This window comes from Cicer arietinum, chromosome 1 (assembly GCF_000331145.2).
Source record: "Cicer arietinum cultivar CDC Frontier isolate Library 1 chromosome 1, Cicar.CDCFrontier_v2.0, whole genome shotgun sequence".
Classification (NCBI taxonomy): domain Eukaryota; kingdom Viridiplantae; phylum Streptophyta; class Magnoliopsida; order Fabales; family Fabaceae; genus Cicer; species Cicer arietinum.
This window is the reverse complement of record NC_021160.2, coordinates 50,398,699-50,420,782: the sequence shown is the minus strand read 5'-3', so window position 1 is coordinate 50,420,782 and position 22,084 is coordinate 50,398,699. Positions and strand designations below refer to the sequence as shown.

Here is a 22,084-nt window from a genome sequence, read left to right as displayed (position 1 = left end):
TGAAATATGACCGCACCGTCACCGTGGGTACGCGTACAGAACAAGGTTGTGGAATTTTCACCCAAAAGCAACGTCACTAGCGTTATTTGCAAAATACCGTCTTACTTTTTTCCTTTTCGATAGACTTTGCAAGGCACCGAATTTTTCCGATTCTATTTGCAGCTGTTAATACCAAACAAACTGAAAACACAGTCTACATAACTTCTCCTAATTAAGCCTTTTTCTCTTTCTCTCTCGCACGCTTTCAGATCTAGCAAGTAACAGATCCGTCCATTTTCTCGATGTTTCCCGGGAAAATGGATCAGTTCATTGATAACTTGCCGCCGATGGATCTGATGCGATCCGAGAAGATGACTTTCGTTCAACTCATCATTCCCGCTGAGTCCGCTCACCGTGCCATCTCTTATTTAGGCGAACTCGGTCTTCTTCAATTCCGAGACGTAAGTTCTCTTTCAGATCCAACTTTGCTTTTTCTTTTTTTATTCCGAGCTGTCTTCTTTTTTCTTCGCGTCTTTCCTGTTTTCAGGTGTTCTTCTTCAAGTTCAGTTTGCAGTTTTCGCATGGCTGTGTAATTCGAGTTAGTTATTATCATTTGTTTGAATTGAATTGAATTGAATTAAAGATTAGTTTAGTTGAATTCGGTGCGGATTTAAGAAATGATGAAAATGCAGTACTGCATGATTCAATGCTGAATGCAAATTTGTAGGATTACAGTTCCGGTGTGCGGATTTGTTGATAGTTTAGTGTGATTGATTTGGATGTTGGATTCGCTGAACAGTTTATACTGACTGATCCAATGTTTAGCCATAGTTTTGTGAATTTCTTTTTGAATCTAATTGTGTTCTTAGACTTGTGAGGTATGAATTCTGTTGCATAATTGCATTATGAGTTTTTGAGCTCTATCGAATATTGAGTTATTAGTTTCGTTTTAGTTGAAGGTGAAAGTGGTTACTGGTTAATAAAGAATCCTTTCTCATTTGCTCTTAGATGAAAACTGCAGTTTCGGTTCCAACTTGTGGTCAACTTCTAGATTACTGCTCTCTGTTGAATCTTGTTTGATTAATTTCCTTTTGAAGTTAGATTGTATTAATGTGTATTAAAATACTATACTGTTGATAAAGGAGATTTGTATTGGTAATTTAGGATATATTGGTTTTGCTTATGTTGACTATCTTCATCAGGCATGTGGTATCGTGTTAGAGGACTATTTTGCGATTAGGATTGTAATTTATCATTATTTTGTCATTAGCTTCTGTTTTGGAATGTTATGTTATGAGAGATCAATAGTCAGCATTTGCTAAAAAACTGGTGGAGAGCCACCTATATGTGTGAGAATTGCTATACGGCTTGGGTATGGTAGTTTTTGAGTCCAGGGTCCAGGCTGAGCTTATCTGGATATGTATGATTTACAAATAAAAAATATGTTATTTTTCTGATTAGTCTATTCTTTGCACAATTTCGCTTGGAGAGACTTTAACACGTAAATGTTCTTCTAACTTTCAATGTTGTATATTTGTAATGTCATATACAATGCTGTCCAACTGTACCTATTTGTGGAAGGTACTTTGGGTTGCAGTTTTGCTGGTACGTTGTGAAATATTCAAATTTTGTTTAGACTATTTTGAGTATTTTATTTCTCTCCATATGTAGTAGAAGTACTTTTTGGCCTTCTAAATTGTTTAGATTGGATGTTGCTGGTGTATTAGTTTTCTATGATACTTCATCATTGCAATACTTATGATCACTGTTTTCTTGTCTGCAGTTAAATGCTGAAAAAAGCCCTTTCCAGAGAACATTTGTTAATCAGGTACCATATGTTGCACTAATGTGAAATCCTGTTGCATTCTGAGTTCCCAACTGTATTGTTTGGATGTGTGGATTTTGGGAAGAAAGAAATAGGGAGAGGAGATATTGGAGAGAAATATTCAATCTATCTTGTCTGGATAGTGGATACTGTATGGAAAAGGGTGGAAATAAGTTTTATGTGTAGGGCCCACCGAAATATCTCAACCCAACCGGAAAGACTTTTGTTTGCAGAGGAGGAAGAATGTGTGTTTTCCCACATATTATCCTTCTTTAATCAATTACCATATTATTTTAGTCAATTACCATATGTGTGTGCTGTATCGGTTAAAAACTTAATCAGTTAGTATTCTCAACTTACCAAACTTACGCAAGGGCAAAAATGTGTTTATCTTTATTCGTTCTACTCCTTCCTAATTGCTCTTCTTCTCATCCTAACAACTGGAGATAAACTTTCGAATTTCTCTCTTTCTCATATCTACCAACCAAGCAATATATATTTTTCACTTAACTTCTTTTCATTTTCTTTTCTCTCCAATTTCTTTATCTCTTTATTTATTTCCTCCCTATTTCTTTTGCTTACCAAACAATACATAAATCGTCCCCAAAGGAGTAGCCCGGTGGAATGTCTTGGGACAATGAAGGAGTTGTATTATGTAGGAGGACCATAACTCTACCCTGATACTAATAAATTCCCCTCCCCTAACAAATTAACCTCTAACAATTTGTCTATAAAAAACAGTGCATAAATCTTGACACCTTTTTGAAAAGGAACCTCCTGAGTATAACTTGTAATATTAGTCTACATTTGGGATTTGAGAGCTCTCTATACAGCCCGTGCTTATGACACCACTTCCTTGTATCTAGCATTTACAACTTCATTTACTTGTTTAGATAAACTTACAAAGGAAGGAAGTAAGTTGTAATTAGATTCTACATTGTTAGTTATCCTGCTCCTCAAAATTTGATTCCAAAGCGCTGAAGAAGAAGGTTCAACTTCGGGCAAGAGTTTTCTTTTTTCTTAGTGGTAACTAGTACTACTCCGTTCCGGCATTCTCAAATATCAACAAAAAAGAAGGTTCATGTTTGGTGGTCCAATATATAAGAAAATATTAACTAATTACACCATTTATCATTCTTAAAATACCCTTCAATTGTTGTAGTTTTATTTCAAAAACCATTCATGGAACTAATTCCCATGATGGGTAGTTTTAAGGATGCAATTACTTTTTTTATTATACTCCATTAAGTAAATAAAATGTTATTAATTAATATTCTTAATTAGCGCGAGTTTGTATTTTTTTTATAGTCAAAACTAGAGGGAGTATATTTTCTAGAATTTGTGTCCACTGAGTTTGTTGACTTTTTTAGTTTATTTTTAGACTAGCCAGAATTGAGATTAAGGTTTGTTTCTTTTTATTTCTTATTTAATTGCATTTCTTTTTGTGCAGGTAAAGCGATGTGCAGAGATGTCAAGAAAGCTACGATTTTTTAAGGATCAAATTAATAAAGCTGGTCTAATGTCGTCTTCTCGTACTGTATTGCAACCGGACATTGACTTGGAGGATTTAGAGGTCCCTTTCTGTTTGTTTTATGTTTTAATTTTCTCCATCATATATGATTGTTGCCTAAGGGTTAATATTCAAATTACATGTTGTCTTGCTGTTAACAATTATGTGATGCCATAACTTAAGTTGGCACTCATTACTTGGTTGGTAGTTTTCCAGTCAGTTTGGGGTTTTTCACTTTTGGATCTGACAATATATTATGTTGGGTTTCTCTCATATCAGGTACATCTTGCTGAGCATGAACATGAACTAATTGAAATGAATTCTAATAGTGACAAACTTCGGCAATCGTATAATGAACTTCTGGAATTCAAAATTGTATTACAGAAGGTATTTTTTTTCTGTTTTAAGTTCGTTTAACAATTCATGGTCTTTCTGATGATAATTTGGCATTATTTATTGATTTTTATTTATAAAAAAATTATGTTAGTCAAATACAATATGGTATTTTTCTAAATTCATGAATGCAATCCAGTTCTTTTATTTAATGAATAAATTTTTTTTTCTATGCTTACTGCTTCTCATGTGATATACTGTTGTGGATAAATTTTAGGCATGCAGTTTTCTTATTTCAAGTCATGGCCGTCCTGTTTCAGACGAGAGAGAACTACAAGAGAATGTATACTCAAATGATGACTACATTGAGACAGCATCTTTGCTTGAACAGGTTCCTTGTAACATCCTATTCTTGATAATTTTTTTTTTTTGGTGTGAGAAGTGAGATTACTGTTATTAGCATTTTGAATTTATTTTATCCAGTAAGTGCACTATAGTAAATTGTTTATTTTACAGGAAATGAGACCTCAACCATCAAATATGTCTGGTTTAAGATTTATCAGTGGGATAATTTGTAAATTTAAGGTTCTTAGGTTCGAAAGGATGTTATTTCGTGCTACAAGAGGCAATATGCTTTTCAATCAGGCACCAGCTGGTGAACAAATCATGGATCCTATTTCATCTGAAATGGTTTTCTTCTTTCTTATAACTTTATGAATATTCATAATTTGGCTCCTTTTCCCTCCTTTCAATCTGTATTTATCATTTTGTCCTATTGCATTCACAGCTGGTGTATACACAGTTATTCAGACTCCTGTAATTTTCTTTTCAGATCGAGAAAACAGTATTTGTTGTGTTTTTCTCCGGGGAACAGGCAAGAACAAAAATTCTGAAAATTTGTGAGGCATTTGGAGCGAATTGTTATCCTGTTCCTGAAGATATAAGTAAGCAGGGGCAAATAACTAGGGAGGTACGTGAGCTCAGCTTTGGAAGATGTTACTTTTTAACCTCTTCAATTTTATTACTACAACACAGGAGCAAAGTGTGCTCTAGATAAAGTTTGGATTTTGTGGCTACAATTTGAATGAGAATATTATTGTAGTCTTTTAACCTAAATATTGCGGAACTTTACATATCTTTGCACTCAGACTACTGCATCCTTGTTTTTTATTAAATATCTACCAAATTATTCAGCTTTTGCAATCCAATATGTTTTGTTTAGACACTCTTTAGACTTTAGTATATTAGTATGTAGTGCCATAAATTTTGTGGGTCTCATAGAAATACCATTCACAGTTATCAAGTAGTATGCATGGGGAAAATTTGTTTTACATTTAATTGAAATCAACTATTCCTTGTAGCTTTTCTTTTATGCCCTTGATGTTGATTTGTATATTTCATCTTTGTCGGTTACAAATTTGCGAAGCTTTGAATGGTTTATAGTTGAAAAATTCGTATTTGGGTACAGGTCACCTCACGTCTTACTGACTTAGAGGCAACTTTGGATGCTGGGATAAGGCACCGCAATAAGGCGCTAGCTTCTATTGCAGACCATCTAACAAAATGGATGAACCTGGTAAGAGTTTGCCTCTCTATGTTTTATTATCTGAGATAATCATCCTGCTGGTTATTTTTTAAATGCAAATTAATCCTAATATCTAATCAACGTTTGCAATAGACGGATATCTATCTTGAACCAATAGTTTACATCCTTATCGCCTTGTGCTAGGTAAGAAGAGAGAAGGCTGTGTATGATACACTGAACATGTTAAATTTTGATGTTACAAAAAAATGTCTTGTTGGAGAGGGATGGTGCCCTATGATTGCAAAAACACAGGTATTTTTTTTATTTCTTAAATTTTTGAGGAATTGAAAATATCCCTGATATATATATTTTCTAAAACAATAACTTGCATTAAATGATTTTCTAGATGCAGGAGGCACTGCAACGTGCAACTTTTGATAGCAATTCTCAAGTTGGTATAATCTTCCATCAAATGGATGCAGTGGAATCCCCACCTACATATTTTAGGACCAATACTTTCACAAATCCGTATCAGGAAATTGTTGATGCATATGGGTGAGCTTATTTCTATTGACTGTATTTAGTAGCAGCAACATGAATATTTTAATGTCCCGAAGTTAGTCTTTTGAATTTTTTACAGTGCATTTTTTTCTTGAAGTTAGAGGTGGCAATATGTTATGCCTCTGCTAATGGGCTGATGGGATTCTGACTAGTGTATGTAGAATTGGATTAACTAAATTTACATTGACACTTGCAAGTGGCACAATGAAGGAGGATAACAAATTTTGCATTCTGGGGATGAAGAGATAAAAGTTTCAAATTTATCTGTAAACTTGGATGAATGAGCCTTTGTGAATAGAAAAAGTGGGAGAGTTGTCTCTTTCCGCCCCTTTTCTATTTCTAGACTTGTCTGTTGATCTGAATGTATGTCGAAGTGGTTGTAAAACATCCTTAGCAGTTAAGCCTCTTGAGAGTCCCACAATGGATAAGATACATTTTGAAGATATCTTTAAGTGAGAGACATCCCTTAATTTTTGTAAAGTCGAGTTAGGCTCAATCCAAATTATAAGAAAGCTGCATGATATTACTAAAATATGACATGTTTGAGATTTGTCTTTCTGGATGAATTGGGGGATGTATTGCTGCAAATACTATCTATCTAGCTTACTAGCTATTACTTTCCAGGTTTATATTGCATGACGAAAGATTAAATCCCTATTTTGCCCTTTTACTTGACAGTGTTGCAAGATACCAAGAAGCAAATCCTGCAGTTTACACAACTATTATATTCCCCTTCCTATTTGCTTTGATGTTTGGGGACTGGGGTCATGGAATTTGCCTGTTGCTGGGAGCATTAGTTCTTATAGCACGTGAAAACAAGCTCAGTACACAGGTAAAAGATCATCCTGTGTTATAAATAAAGTAATAACAGAAGGATCTTCCCAAAATATATTTGGGTTATGCGACATATGTCATGGTCCATCTTGGATGAATGATAAGTTTGTTTGAGATTTGTCAAATTTGATAATTCTTCCTTTCATTTCTAAGTTTAAGTAGGTCATCATGGTTGATGTTTAAAGAATTATGTCAACTAAGCTCTTTATTGTTAGCTACTGCGTATTCAGTGTTTAGCATGATTTAGCTAAGAGGTTGAATTTTTAAATTTTGTTTTTCGCAAAAGTTGTGTTTTTTTGATGCCCAAGTATCTTCAAAATTGAAAAGTTTTAGTGAAATAAATCTATTGTAGTACATTGAAGTGGTTAGAGACTTCAAATATCCTTTACTTTTGTTCTGCTATTGGCATTTCAATTAATACCTAATAGATCTGTTTGGTTTCTTGCAGAAGCTTGGAAGCTTCATGGAGATGCTATTTGGTGGGCGCTATGTGATTCTTTTGATGTCACTATTTTCAATCTATTGTGGGTTAATCTACAATGAGTTCTTTTCTGTTCCTTTTCACATATTTGGCGCATCAGCTTATCAATGCCGTGATAGTTCATGCAGGTGTGTTCTATTTGTCACTTGGAGCCTCTAAATTTGGTGCAAAAATATTTCTTTTGTTTTTTTGGCTAGATATATGATGCCTTTCTTGGTGATGTAGTATGTTACCTTATGCAGTTTAACTTTTTTAGTTACTTTGTACAATTAACTCAACATTTTTTTACATATCGACCCAAATTTTTCTTCTTTTTAAAAAGGTTAGATTTGACTTATATTACTGCTCTTCTGCCCCTATTTGGTGTGAACGTGACCTCTGTATCTGCAGTTGCAGCTGTGCATTTCAAGCAATAGCGGAGTGGGGGTAACAGATGAATTGATTTGCTACAATATGCCTTCTAGGCTTTAAATCTTGTGGTTGAAGCTGGTGGGGATTTGGGTAGAGATATGTTCACGGTGTTGTAAGAATCCTTAATGACCAAAAAACTATTTTCTAAAATAGAAATGTTAATTCAAGTAATTGTGCTGCCCTAAGCTATGAACCACCATAATGAGATGGGTGTATAGTTGGAAACTATCAATTCAACTTGGTGATGGTTCTATGAGAGTTTTATTAACTTCTATTTCTATGTATTATGATGGCTTTATAGAGTCAGTTCTCCATATGTATCTGTTTTGTATTTTCTTAGTCCCTCGCCTAAGGCTAATGATATAAATTTCACTCAGATTTTTTTAACTTCATATTCATGTCATCAGGAATTATTTTGTCAGAATCTCTTTAACGATTGCACTATTTGTTGTGTTATCTATTTTATATTTCTTTTCTTCTTTGAATTACTTCGATTTATGCTGTTTATATTGGCTAAGAATGTCAAGTTCCTTTTGTTTCTATAGCAGCAAACTTTTAAGTTAGGTGCTTTTTTAATTTTCATCATTCTCCACCTTTTATCAGGGATGCCTACACTATTGGCTTAATCAAATACCGTGAACCATACCCATTTGGTGTGGATCCCAGCTGGCGTGGAAGTCGTTCAGAATTGTCTTTTCTGAACTCTATGAAGATGAAGATGTCCATTCTGTTCGGCGTGGCACATATGAACTTGGGAATTATATTAAGTTATTTCAATGCTCGTTTCTTTGGAAGTTCACTGGATATAAGGTGTGTATCTCTCTCTCTCTCTCTCTTCTGCCTGACCTATGCAATTATTTTGTTTTGTCTTTTTAATAGTGTTTTACGTTGCTCTCAGGTACCAATTTGTGCCACAGATGATCTTCCTGAACAGTCTATTTGGATATCTTTCCCTTCTCATTATTGTTAAATGGTGTACTGGTTCTCAAGCAGACCTCTATCATGTGATGATATATATGTTTTTAAGCCCTACAGACAGTCTTGGTGAGAATCAGTTATTTTGGGGCCAAAGACCACTTCAAGTATGAATCCGGTTCTTATCTTCACTTTTGCTTAAAAAGTTGCTGTTCTGTTTGCTGGCTTTTCATCAGTCTGAATTCCGGCTTTTGATGTGCAGATTGTGTTATTGCTTTTGGCTGTAGTTGCAGTTCCATGGATGCTCTTTCCAAAACCTTTTATACTAAAGAAGCTTCATACTGAGGTACCACTTTTTACTTGTCTTTTGTATGATTTTCTTGCTAGGAAGCTTATAATTTCGTTTGACCATACCTCTATTTCATGTTTATGTATGTCTACATGTGCTCGTTATTTGAGCTTCCCCTTTTTTACTGTGAATTTCTGCTAGAATTGATGAGTGTCAACTCTCCTTGAGAACCATTACAAGATCAACTTTCCTTCAAAGGAATATGCTTAAGTGCTAAACTACTTATAACTCCTGTTGGCAGATGCAGGCAGATTTTTTGGCTTTAGTTGCTTTGTTCGACACTTTTGTTGCATGTTGTAATTAAAAAGGTGATGCAAAGGAGTCTGCCAAAATTATTAATTTTTTTTATCTCTCTTACACTGTACAGCGATTTCAAGGTCGTAATTATGGCATTTTGAATACTTCTGAGATGGATCTCGAGGCGGAGCCAGATTCTGCCAGGCAACATCATCATGAAGAATTCAATTTCAGTGAGGTCTTTGTTCATCAAATGATCCACTCCATCGAGTTTGTTTTAGGTTCAGTTTCAAATACAGCATCATATCTTCGACTTTGGGCGTTAAGGTTTGCTCAGCCATGATCCTCCTCCATCTTCACGATTCTCTAGTTTATAGATTCTTGCTCGTTAGTTAATTTTTCTTTACATTTACAGTTTGGCTCACTCGGAACTTTCTACAGTTTTCTATGAGAAAGTGTTGCTTCTTGCTTGGGGGTGAGTTTGATTTTATAACCCATCTTTTCTAATTCAAACCTTTCAATCTTTCAATGTGCTTCCCTTGATAGATGAAATAGCAAATCCTATTTCAACTTGGATGGAATGGGATTCCGTTCAAGATTGGATACACATAATGCTGAAGAATTGTTTTCATAATTTGTAAAATCTAGATTGGATTGGAGAATGATAAGTTCCTGGATCTAGTTGTTAATTACAAGAAGGGGCCTAACAAACATCCACTAATTTGGGCTTATTCTCCATTTGGAGAGATAGTGGCTAACAATTAACAAACCGGGGGCAACTTGACCAAAAAAAGAAAAAACAAATGGGAGGGAAAGTATGTTAGTGAAGAGAGAGAGAGAACAAAGTTGTTATTATATAAGGGCAGTTCAGAGGGAGCTGAAAGTGTGTTTCCTTTTGAGTTTCGACTTTTAGCTTGAGGCCATAGGCTTTGGTTATTTGCTCTTACATTTTCTGTGCTGTTCTTCCTGTATTCATCAGTAATACATTCTCCCTTATTCCATAGGAATTATTCCTATCTGGTGTGACTCATCATATATCACTCTTATCCAACTCTTATATCCTATCATGGCCACTAAACGAACCATTAATAAATATGACATGGGCCAGAGCCACTAATTTAATAAGGTGGCTGTAGATTGGTACCATATCAAGATACTAATTGTTCTCCAAATGTTAAGAATATTTTATTCCATACAGCTCTGGAGTTTGTACAATGTTTTGTAAAATTAAGTCAGGTGTGCATAGAGAAGCTTGGAGTATAACTCTGATATTTTAGCATTGAGAGTTATCCACATGTCATATGACTCATCTGTATCCGTTTGTTGCATTTAGAATATTTTTATCTTATTCTTTAATTATTAATGTCATTTCTGGTTGCAATTAAAACAGGTACGACAACCTTGTCATTCGGTTAGTGGGGCTAACTGTTTTCGCCTTTGCAACTGCCTTTATACTACTTATGATGGAGAGTCTCAGTGCTTTTCTTCATGCCCTGCGGCTTCACTGGGTAGAATTTCAAAATAAATTCTACTTTGGTGATGGCTACAAGTTCAAGCCCTTTTCATTTGCTTCTTTAACCGAGGATGATGATTGATACATCGTATCTAACTTGCTTTTTTGGGCAAATATGGAAAGGATATTTGCACAAGTGAAAGGAGCACAAGATGAGAATTTGTAGAAACCTAATTTGGTGATAATGGTTGTTAGGTTTGCCTGATGATATGCTTCTTGACATGGACCTAGCAACAACAACAAAATCTTGCATATTTTTCTGTGACCTCAACGGTATAATAGATTACACTGATGGTTATGGAAGACATCTGCACCTGTAACAGAATATCTACTTTGTAGCTTATTTTTGAAATTTAGAATAGGAAACAGGAAGAGATAAGGGAATTTTCTGACTAATTTTTTGTAAAGAGTTGAGATTCATCATAGAGTGTAGCTATTGGGATTTGGGGTTACATACATACATGATGTAGCGCAGGTTTTGCTGGGAAACAACCAATTTCTCTAAAATTTTCTTGTATTGATAAATAATAAGTTAGAGTCCCATTGTTTTTGTAAGGATTTGTCAGAGTAAAATATAGAAATCTGAAGATGAACAATGCCACGTTATCTGGAACTTGTTACTTGTGTAATGACATGTCTGTGTGAACTTTTTTCAAGAGTGAGTATTGTTAAACTTGTTTTGTTTATAACTTCTGAAAAACTTTGAATTTGATTAATGAGATTAGTTTTCATACTCTATCGCCAAAAAAAAAGAATTTGTCCGTAAATCACAACTATTTATATATAACTTTGAAAATAGTTGTAGTCAAATCGTTTTTAATAATTTGATAATTTTGATTGACTAATTGTAAAACAAAGTTTAAACTTACTATGTATATGGTGTATATAAATTGAATTTTGTTAAATTTTATCAATTTAATAATTGAATATTGACATATTATGATTATGAACACTAAAAGTTAAATAAAATAAACATTTGTGGACAGACATGTAATTCAATGATCGTGTTTATTTGTATTTTTAAAAAATGTATGTCAGATTCCTTGAAATTATTTGTTGAATTATTAAACAATTTTGAAATTTTATGGAGTTCATAAAGTCATGTAGACATTTTTATTGGGCCTTTTTTTAAAAAGTTTTTTATTTGAGTGTTGAATTGTTAAAATTTACTTTCTTTTTTATAATTACGTCAAAAGTTACTCTCAGACATTGCAAAAAGTTACTGCTAATTTATCAAATTAATTAGTCAATTTATATAAAAAAGTTATCAAAATTAGAGTAATTTAATATTAGCAGTAAGTTAATATTACAGTGATCTTAGATTCTCTGCTAATGTTATAGTGATCTCTGATTCTCTGCTAAAGTTATAAAAATTAGCAGTAACTTTTGAAATAGTTAATATTAACTCGTATGTGGCAAGATATATTAGACATTGCAAAACTTAGAGAAATGAGATATATACTATTTACACTAATGCTATAGTGATCTCTGATGCTAGTATGGGGAGATATCATACTCATGTAATAATATTCATTTAATCATTTTTTGCCGGGTGAGTTGATGCTGTAAAACCGCAACACTAGTTGGTTTGTCCGTGTCTAATCTGAAAAAATAATGGAGCAATCCGTCAAATTATTATTTTAAAAAATACATTATTTCTTATTTTTATATTTTATAACCCATTTGACATTTTGTGGAAAAAATATGTTAGGTTTATGAAACTTTTATTTTTCTATGTTACATACAACACAATAAATTAAACACAATAAATATGTTTTAACCTGATTTTATGAATGTTTAAATGACTGTTTTTATATTTTAGTGGATTCAGTAATTTTCTATTCTGATTTTCTTGAAAGATCTTTATTTTATTTATTTTTTGCATTTTTTTATAAATTAATTAATTAGTGAATTTATTTGTTAGTATTTCAAAAATAAAAAATACTTGTTAAATTTTGACGCAGTAAAAAAAAAGGGGGTGCAATCGGTAAGATTTACATTCATTGATCCAGTTATTCATTTGGGCTAGCCATTAAACTCGACGCACACACTCTCCAAGTTACAGTGTGGGTGGGGTAGATATCTAACGACATGTCGTTTGAACAAAGCAAAAACACCAAACACAAAAGGTAGCGTAGCATCTTCACTCTTCAATTCTAATTTCTAACTTCAAAGCCCGCTCGTTTATTCCAGCACCATTTCAACTTCCATAAACGCAGACTCTGAAAATTCATCGAAATGGATAATTTCCATAATAACAATGTCATTGGAAGCACTAATATGATAATGAATAGAGAATTGGGCTTCTCTCATCCCTCCTCTTTAACTCGTCGCTTTTATGCTTCAGAGGTTTTCCCTATTCTCTCTCTTTCTCTCTCTATGTTTTGATACTTTTTTAGTATAAATTGAAATTTTAAGTGAGAATGATAAAGCATTCATTGAATGTTTATGATAATGTTATTAGCTATGTGATTGGTGTGATTTCATGTTCTTAATGTTATTAGCTATGTCCATTGTAATTTGTAAATTCAATTTCAGCTATTGGAAGATTTCTCATGAATATTTATAACCTATGCATGCAGTTGACTGCAATGTAGTCTGCACGTCTGGACTGTCCGATTTTGATTGAACTGTCCAGATTTCAAGTTTGAATTTTAATTATTTTTAAATCTAAAACCCGAAATTGAAATCTGGACTTATTGGTCTTTGATTGAACAGTTCATATGTGTCTGACTGCACTGCAGTCAGAAGCTGCTGACTGCAGCCAGTCTTGTCTGACATAGACACAGTATGACGCAGATACAACGCTGATATGTAGCACTGATAATAATGTTATTTACCGTTGTAATTTTCAAAAATAGAAGTGGTCGAATGTAATTAATGTGTTTGTGTCGGATACTGACGCTTTTTTAATATGAAGTGTCAGTGTTACATAGTGTAAAACTGATTGGGCTTATTTATGCTTGCAGGTCATTGTAAAGAACCTGAATTTATATGCGAGATTAGATGGTCATGAAGGGTGTGTAAATGCAGTGGAATTTAACTCCACTGGTGACATTCTTGTCTCAGGTTCTGATGATAGGCAAGTTATGTTTTGGAGTTGGGAATCCAAAACTAAACTACTTGTATATCCTTCTGGCCACTCAGACAATATTTTCCAGACTAAAATCATGCCATTCTCTGATGACAGCCGAATAGTAACTTCTGCTGGTGATGGCCAGGTGAATAGTCTTTTCGTGTCTGCATCAAATGTTCCTTTAATTTGTAACCTTACATTCCCTTAATTTGTAGCCTTACATTCCCCTTGTTTTCTTTTTGTATCAACAATTAAAAAGATACCATTTGATTTTATTCGTCTGATATGATGCTCTTTGATTGAACATTTTCATTAAAACTTATCAGTGGAAGAAGAATCTGTTATCAAGCTTCACCTTGTGTTTGATGTGTTGAATGCAAGCTACGTTTTGTTTCCATGTAGCCAAAAATGCTGATAAATAATGTGCATAGAATGCTGTTGTAATTAAGCATAACGAGTCAAAATTGTTTGTATGGAGTTATGTCTTTCTGTTGATTAATTTTATCAAGATGTGGTGCATCTGGCCCATCATCCAAACAATGTAAGAAATTGACATGCTGAATAATAACCTGATTTAATCAAAACCTAAAGAATTTAAGGTGTCTGTTTGAGTACCTTCCATTGGAAACTAATTTTTCCTTTGCAGGTAAGGCTTGGCATCCTCCAGGAGGATGGTAGAGTTAATACTACGATGTTGGGGAAGCACGACGGTTCTGTATACAAGCTTGCTGTGGAGCCAGGAAGTCCCCACATATTTTACAGTTGTGGTGAAGATGGATTTATTCAACATGTTAGTCAAGTTTTACCGCACGTTGCATGTTGAAGCTCCCCTTTATGCTACCCCCCAAAAGTTATAAGTTTTGTTTCTTTTGCAGTTTGATTTGCGAAGTAGTTCTGCTACAAAACTTTTCTGTTGTTTCTCAAACAAAAAACAACCTCCAAGAAAAATAGGGTTGAACTCCATTGTGATTGACTCTAGAATTCCATATTACTTTGCAGTAGGTGGATCCGATGAATATGCACATGTTTATGACATAAGAAAATGCCATGCAAAAGATTCAGACAAACCTGTTAACACATTTTGCCCTCGTCACCTAATTGAGTCGAATAATGTCCATATAACAGGATTAGCCTACTCAAAGTCAAGTGAACTCCTTGTGTCTTACAATGATGAGCTCGTCTATCTATTTGAGAAGAATGTAGGCTTCGATTCTTCGCCTCCATCGGCTACATCCGAAGATCTGAAGAATCTACAAGAGACACAAGTTTACTCGGGGCATAGAAATGCACAGACAGTTAAAGGAGTGAATTTTTTTGGCCCTAATGATGAATATGTGTTGAGTGGCTCCGATTGTGGCCATATATTCATCTGGAAGAAGAAAGATGCTAAGCTAGTGAGATTAATGGTAGGTGATCAAAATGTTGTAAACCAACTTGAGACTCATCCTCACATACCCTTTCTAGCTACTTGTGGCCTAGAAAAAAATGTGAAAATATGGGCTCCTCTAGGCAATGATACTCCTCCACTCCCTTCAAACGTGAAAGAGGTACCATTTGCTGTTAATGGTTTTGAACTTTTGTTTTGATCAATATGTTTAGTGCTTACTTAATATGCTGTTCATATTTGTAAAACTTGGCTTATATGATTGATTGCAACTTTCTGATTGTTATTTCACATGAACAGATAACCGAGGCAAACAGACAGGGAAGGGAAGATCGATCACGGGTCACCCTTACTCCTGATGTTATAATGCATGTTCTTCGGCTGCAGAGGAGACAGACATTGGCGTACATTGAAAGGAGACATAATAGGGCGGATATTGTGAGTGATGACGAAGATGCAGAGGGATATCTTTTAGGATTGTCAGATGGTGATGCCACTTCTGAAGAGGATTCTTCTGGAAATTCCAGGGATTGCAACATTAGCTAAAGCTTAAAGAATTGGGTTTTGTTTCTGTTGGCTGACTAGTTCTTTAGAAAATGTCGTTAACTTCATTGTATTCCACTAAGGTGTAGAAGTACCACATACATTCATTTTTAAAGCATGTGCTTACAAACATCATTAGGGAATCAATTGGTATGCAATATGAAGTCTAGATTGTTCCGGATGAAGTTTGAAGTTCTGGTCAATTATAGGCAAATTCAGATACTATGTATACAAGTATAAAATAAATAAACAAGAGTATATTTGGTGTGTACAAATAGTCTCTCTTTCAATGCTATTAGTGATTTTGTTTGTCCATCAGGTGAGAAACTACCTCTTGTATAGTTACTTTATTTCATAACTTCATAAATTTGATATTGGTAGTTATGAAATCTTATCGAGGAATGTAATATTTTAAAAAGTATATTATCCAAGGGCTTCAATGTTGAATATTTGAATGTATGTTTTTAGATACGACAGCTGTTGAGTCTGTGAAATATTTAATTTTACTTTAAAAAAATTATTGTCACGTAAAATTTTTATTAGAATAATTATTCCACAAATATTACTGATACTAGTGCAGATCCAATTAATGCCATGAATAATTTTTTCATAGTAAAATGTAGGAGAAAATAACTTATTATCATTACTACTTATTCCAGCCATAACATTACATCCTCTTAATCATTTTCATATTTGTAAGAAGTAGAACACAGTAAGTAATACACAAAATTGATAGCTCCTAACAGGACCAACATCCAGTAAACATTATCTACCTTCCCATGATTTATGTCATCAGGTAACCACTCAGTACTCCTACGAACTTGATCAATTAAAGCAGTACTAAGGTAAAAAGAAATCCCTATAATGGTTGAAATCATTGCAGTTGATGTGCTCCTCAGTGACTGTGGAAATTGTTGGTAGTAGAAAGCAACTTGTCCAGGAAAATGAAAAGCTTCTTCAATACCAACCAACACTAATTGTGGAAACAACCATAAGACAGACATGGAAACATGCCCATGTGCTAATTTGAGCCTCTTTGATTCAACAAGAGCAGACACAGCCATGCCAAGAATAGTCAACACGTGTCCGACTCCTATTTGTCGGAGTGGCCTAGGCGATTTTCCAGTAACCTTTTGCCAAAATGGCCATAACACCCTGTCAAGAAAGGTGATGAAAATGGAATTTGATACTAAAACTGTAACACCAATTGAACTAGCTGGGATTTTGAAATGGGATCCTAATGAACGATCCATTACTAAAGCTTGAAGTACAGTTAAACTACTGTGGATTGCTAGTGGTGTTGATAGGAATATACTTGAAGACCATAGTGGTAGGATTCCAAATATTTTTTTGAAATCTTCCACTTGTTGAATAGTGCATATCTTCCATGATGATTTCTTAACTGAGCCATCTGAATGTAGGTCTGCATCAGTTATTAAAGCTGCACGATTGAAGAACCTGCATTTGCATGTGAAACATAAAATGAGGTGAACGTGAATTGTTACATGTTTGAATACATTCATATAAAAGTCAATTAAACGATAAATTTTAATATAAAAATCACGTTTTGAGTTGAAAGGTACATAAAACTTTTTTTAATGTTAAATCTCTAAAACTTCTAGTTTCTATCGGATTGGTAGGCTATACTTAAGGTATGTTTGTTTGATTTCACTTTTAAATATGGCAAAATTGATATAAAGAATGTATAATTTTGATTTTATCATGTTTAGATATTTAAGTAGAATTGATTTATCTGATTCTAATTTGAAACTATAAATAAAATAATGTTAAATTAATATTTAACAGCAACAAAATCGATATTAAACTTTTTTTACAAAAAATTTAAATTAGATTTAATTGCTAAGCGAATTTTTTTTGAATAGACTCATAAATTAAAATAAGTGATAATTTTCGTAATTAAGTCGTTCTTTTACGTTGAGTAACAACATTAGTCTATCTTAAGTTCTTAACTACTACAACTATGATCAATTGTGGCCAATACTAAATGTTACCCACTCCACTACTCTATCTTTAACAACTACTACAACTATGGTGTGCTACAATTAAAGACAAACTTATGGTCGTTACTGAGGATTGTCCACTATGAAAAAAATGTGATATTAATGTGGTGGATTAAGATCCTATAGAAATCTTTCATTATCAAAGTTTTTAAATATATAAAAACATACATTTCAAAAAATAATGACATTGATTATATTTTTATACAATAAAATTATATAATGGATATCTCCATTACTTTTGAAAAATGAAGAGTATCTTAACTAACTCTAATGCCATGTTCTTGGAGAACGATGTAAGATGGTGCTAAAATCTCAAATCAAATTTCAATATTTTTTATTCTCAATTGAAAAAGCAGCTATCATTGTAATTGTAATGATTTCTCCTACCACCAACACTATCACTAAATGCATCCCATATTAGAAAACAGCTCTTCTTGTTGATTAGTACTATTATTATTCTACAAAAAGCAGCACTCCACTCTCTGTGGCTAAAATATAAGACATTGCTGCTTCTTGTTCCCTAGTCAAACAAGAGAGAAAAAAGGCCTCATCTCAAATAGTAGTGAATAGTAAATTTAGCCAATTTTTTTGAAACTAAATAATTAACTAATAGGCTATACATAATATAACATAATTGTAGCCAACAGCCATTTTAAAAATAAGTAAGTTTTAAGGTGGACTAATTTCATAAAATGAAATAATATTTAATAATAAAAAAATCATAATTACAGTTGATAAATACTCTTTAAAATTAATAATTCATAATTCTTTTTGTCTTTATAAACAAGACAATAATCTGATTAATGTCGATTCAATACGAATTTTTTTTTTATTTAATTAATATTATTTAAGTAACTATCTCTTATATAAAAATGAATACCATCTTTAAAAAAGTAGTGGATTATTTTTAATAAAAAGTAGTGTACCTTAATCTATTTCCTGGTAGCAGTTGAACCATCATATCATGACCCTTAGTATAGTAATCCTCCACTCTTGACGAGACTTTACATTTCCACTTACGAACACTAGCAACAAAAACACGTGCCAAATCCAACAACGCACTTCCTTGTGGGCTTTCATGCCGATAAAATCGATAGCCCAATAAAAAAACAACCAAACCAACAAAAGTGGCCACAGCACATATACCAAAGCCCAAGGCCCAGCCCAAATTATCCTCAATGTAAACAACTACAGTTAAGGCAGCTCCAGATGAAACAAAGAAAGCTAAAAAATACCAATTGAAAAATGTTGCTCGATGATCTTGGTTATCAAATTGATTTGCACCTAGCGATGCTGTTGTGAAACGTGCACCACCAAAACCAATTGATATTAGCACTATGCTTATGTATAGAACAGTGTATTGGACTGTTGTTGCTGGTTTGCAACTGGTGGGTCCATTGATGCATGGGTGAGGCTTCAATGAATTCATAGTTGCTGTCAACGTTAAAATTACTGTTCCCTGCAATTGCAATTTTGGAAATTCAACATCAATTGTTATCTCTTTTTTTTTTTTTAATCCACCAATGTTCAAAATTATTTTTTCTATACATTAATCATTTCTTATTTATGAAGTATAGATGATAATGTGTCAATTGTTAGTATTAATGAATAGAAAGGATCTTATTTTTACGCATGAGTCTTTAAGAATAAAGAGAATAACAATGATAACTATCATAGTTGACTTTTAACTAACTTAACAAATTATACTTCTAATAGTTTATGTTATAAGAGGGAATCGAATTCAAAACCATACATTGCTCCACCTATTAATTGTTTTACTTTGGTCACTAAGCCAATAAATATTTTTGAGTAAATAGTGATTTTAATTCTTGAAATAGTAAATTTAGTTATTCAAATTTAAAAAATAATAAATTAATTTTTTTAAATTAGAGAATATCAATCAATATTGTTCCTCTGTCCAAATATTTGTTTTGTAAAATTCTATCAAAATTTATTATAAAAAAACTATCGAAATTCTTAAACGTGTACAAGTTGACTAATTAAACAGTCTTTTATTACATCAAACAATTATAAAAGCTTTAAAATTGTGCTGCAAAATTTTTAAAAACCAACTAAATTAATTAACATTTTTTAATTTAAGAGACTAAATTACTATTTTATAAATTTGCGACTAAAATTTATAAAATATAAAAGATTTGAAATGATGCAAATTAAATAATTCAATGGTTCAATTCAAAATGTTTTTTTGTTGTTGCTGAAATCAATTCAAAATGTTAATATTATTATATTAAAAACATAAAATAATTTTGTTGAACACAATAATTTTTTTTATATAAATTTATTTGTATTGTGGCGCTTATAGTAAAACAAAGTGAGTAACTAAGAATTGTTTGGGATATTGTTAAAAAAAAAGCGGTCATAAGATAGAAATAGTTTTTTGTGTACAAAAAGAAAAGGAAAGAATACTTCTTTTTAACAAATGCTGACAAGTGTTATAAGAGTTCTTATTAACTAAGATTCTGTTTGGAAGTTTGGAAGGGAGGTTTTGGGGGAGAGGAGAGTAGAAGAAAAAAATAGATACATATTTCACCTTTTTTTTTTAAAGAGTTTAAAGAGTGTTTTTGTATATAATGATAAATTAATACTTATGATTAATATATTTTTAATATTGAGAATATCATAACAACATACATTAAATTAGAAAAATTATTAAGACCCTTCAAAACCATCTAAAATATTCTTTCAATGTAATTTTTGAGTTCCCTCAAAATAGAGAGATTTTGTATTATGAAGAAAAATAATTCACCCATAAGCTTTTCTCTTCCTAACCTCTCAATTCTTTCCACTACATCCTTCATTTTTTTCAAAGTTCTTTCCTCCCCTCCTAAATTCCAAAACACATCATAAGGAACCATAAGATTGCATGCAGGCGAAACTACTTGCAGTCAAGTTTTTTTTAGTCATTTAATTAAAATTGAAAAATCTAGATTTAAAACTCCAATTTTTATCATATCTCAATTTTTATAAATGATATTTATGTCATTTTAAAAATATACTTTTTCTTTCTTCTTACTATTTTAGAGAAATACTTATATTAACACAACATTTTATCACAATCTTTTGGTCTGACACGAGAAAAAAAAAATTAAAAGAACATTTTTTTAATTTTTTTTATTTATGTGAGTGTCCAAACACTTTTTGAGATTGTGTCCATGAAACATTTGCTCATTTTATCATTCATACCAAATAACTAATTAATCATTTCATTTTCTTCTACTTTTCTCTTCTTTTCGCTTTCTTTCTTGTATCTATCTTAAGATAAAAGTGAAGGAAGAGAAAACTTGAAAGGGAAAACACAATTCAAAATCTTTGAAAAAAATTATGTAGGTCTCATAGCGAAAAGGAATCCTCTCAAATTGGAGAGAAATAGATTGAAACATGTATATTGTGTTAGAAAAATGGAACAAAAAAGATGGTGCAAAATAATATATAGATATAGATGCTATTTACCATCAAAGCAATACAAGAAGAAGCAAAGGCAACATGGAAAGAGCCAAAGAAAGAGTCAGCAATGATTGCAGCAACAATTGGAAATAGATTAGTGCTTCCTACAACCAAATTTACAATCTGAGCAGCATTGATACTCTTTATATTGAATTCTCGTATGAGATACACAATCAAGTTTCCTATAATTGCTGTGCTTGCAAGTGAAGACCCCGTTACTATACCTATTTATTCAACAACATCAAAAATAAATAACCATTTATAATATGAACATTAGTGAATAATATTGTTGGTGAGAATTAGTTAAGGATGAAAGAAAAAGAGACAGACCAATGATGAATGAAAAACTTATCCAACCACCTCGCTTGCTCCCAACTCTCAAGCTCTCTTCTTCTTTTGGGGAATATGTTAGCTTACTATCCATTATTCTTGCACTTTGGTCCTTGCTGTTTTCATAATCGGGTGATGTTTGCTTTTTATAGGAAATGTTGATTTCAACTTGTACTAAGAAGTATATGTTCTTTTTTGATTGTGTGATTATTTCACATATATTTAGAAAATGTATAAATAAAAATAATAATAATTTTTTTATTAAATTATTTTTATTAAATATATGTATTATAATGTCTTAAATGTATAGAGAAAAATATTATATTATATTAGAAGTAATGTAACAGATATTCATTAAATGACACGACGAAGAAAAAAAAGTATATTAAAATTTAAAAAAAAAATATTCATTTAGAATAACTTTTTTCAGTAAATATGTCTTTTTTTTTTAAACAGAGAGAGAGTATGTTTCATGCACAACATCAACCGCTCTCTTTTTTTTTTCTTCTCAAAAGAGAATTAATAAACTTTTGTTTTTTTTAGGAAATTAATAAACTTCTGTTGAAGAATTAGTAAACATTTTGCCAATGCAAAACTACCAAAGTAATTCAAGTGTACGACGGACCCACGTAGTGGTTTGTGTGTGTGCAAAACATTATATGCATCCACTTATTTGGATTTGTTCATTTGAGTTCGTCTACTAGTGTACTAGTGAGGTTTGGTTCACTATTGATGTTGTTCATTTGAGTTCATTTAGTGGTGTAAGGGTTGGTTCATGAGGGATGTAGGGAA

The 22,084-nt window shown here is 32.4% G+C and overlaps 3 protein-coding genes across 5 annotated transcripts; 2 read left to right on the top strand and 1 right to left on the bottom strand.

Moving 5' to 3' along the window:
* On the top strand, positions 1-11,129 carry LOC101496360 (V-type proton ATPase subunit a1). 3 transcript variants are annotated; one of them, XM_004487087.3, is made up of 18 exons: positions 4-440; positions 1,763-1,807; positions 3,255-3,377; positions 3,594-3,701; positions 3,925-4,038; positions 4,164-4,337; positions 4,480-4,617; positions 5,116-5,223; positions 5,377-5,484; positions 5,579-5,727; positions 6,412-6,565; positions 7,016-7,176; positions 8,063-8,269; positions 8,358-8,541; positions 8,637-8,720; positions 9,091-9,287; positions 9,376-9,435; positions 10,351-11,129. In XM_004487087.3, exons 1-18 carry the CDS (start codon positions 282-284, stop codon positions 10,553-10,555), a joined length of 2,478 nt encoding a protein of 825 aa, XP_004487144.1. In that variant the 5' UTR covers positions 4-281; the 3' UTR covers positions 10,556-11,129. The 3 variants fall into 3 exon arrangements, with proteins under 3 accessions (XP_073222500.1, XP_004487144.1, XP_027191478.1); XM_027335677.2 differs by lacking the exon at positions 4-440 and adding an exon at positions 445-577; XM_073366399.1 differs by lacking the exons at positions 9,091-9,287; positions 9,376-9,435 and having other exon boundaries at positions 1-440.
* Positions 11,130-12,566: 1,437 nt separating this feature from the next.
* Positions 12,567-15,791, top strand: LOC101496691 (uncharacterized). Its single transcript, XM_004487088.4, has 5 exons — positions 12,567-12,822; positions 13,443-13,694; positions 14,196-14,339; positions 14,425-15,096; positions 15,234-15,791. Exons 1-5 carry the CDS (start codon positions 12,712-12,714, stop codon positions 15,477-15,479), a joined length of 1,425 nt encoding a protein of 474 aa, XP_004487145.1. The 5' UTR covers positions 12,567-12,711; the 3' UTR covers positions 15,480-15,791.
* Positions 15,792-16,096: 305 nt separating this feature from the next.
* Positions 16,097-21,449, bottom strand: LOC101497004 (protein NRT1/ PTR FAMILY 2.6-like). The gene is made up of 4 exons (XM_004487089.4): positions 21,293-21,449; positions 20,969-21,186; positions 18,424-18,956; positions 16,097-16,934 (listed from the first exon to the last, which is right to left on the bottom strand). The coding sequence occupies exons 1-4, from the start codon at positions 21,384-21,386 to the stop codon at positions 16,154-16,156; spliced, it is 1,626 nt and encodes a 541-aa protein (XP_004487146.1). The 5' UTR covers positions 21,387-21,449; the 3' UTR covers positions 16,097-16,153.
* Between the last annotated feature and the right edge of the window lie 635 nt (positions 21,450-22,084).

Coding starts and splice junctions, on each gene's coding strand:
- LOC101497004 (XM_004487089.4), bottom strand. CDS start 21,386: ATGGATAGTAAGCTAACATATTCCCCAAAAGAAGAAGAGAGCTTGAGA. Junction 21,187..21,292: donor AAGTTTTTCATTCATCATTG/GTCTGTCTCTTT, acceptor TTGAATAAATAG/GTATAGTAACGGGGTCTTCA. Junction 18,957..20,968: donor CTTCTTGTATTGCTTTGATG/GTAAATAGCATC, acceptor TTGCAATTGCAG/GGAACAGTAATTTTAACGTT.
- LOC101496691 (XM_004487088.4), top strand. CDS start 12,712: ATGGATAATTTCCATAATAACAATGTCATTGGAAGCACTAATATGATA. Junction 12,823..13,442: donor GTCGCTTTTATGCTTCAGAG/GTTTTCCCTATT, acceptor TTATGCTTGCAG/GTCATTGTAAAGAACCTGAA. Junction 13,695..14,195: donor CTTCTGCTGGTGATGGCCAG/GTGAATAGTCTT, acceptor TTTCCTTTGCAG/GTAAGGCTTGGCATCCTCCA.
- LOC101496360 (XM_004487087.3), top strand. CDS start 282: ATGTTTCCCGGGAAAATGGATCAGTTCATTGATAACTTGCCGCCGATG. Junction 6,566..7,015: donor AAAACAAGCTCAGTACACAG/GTAAAAGATCAT, acceptor GGTTTCTTGCAG/AAGCTTGGAAGCTTCATGGA. Junction 9,288..9,375: donor CTTCGACTTTGGGCGTTAAG/GTTTGCTCAGCC, acceptor TTACATTTACAG/TTTGGCTCACTCGGAACTTT.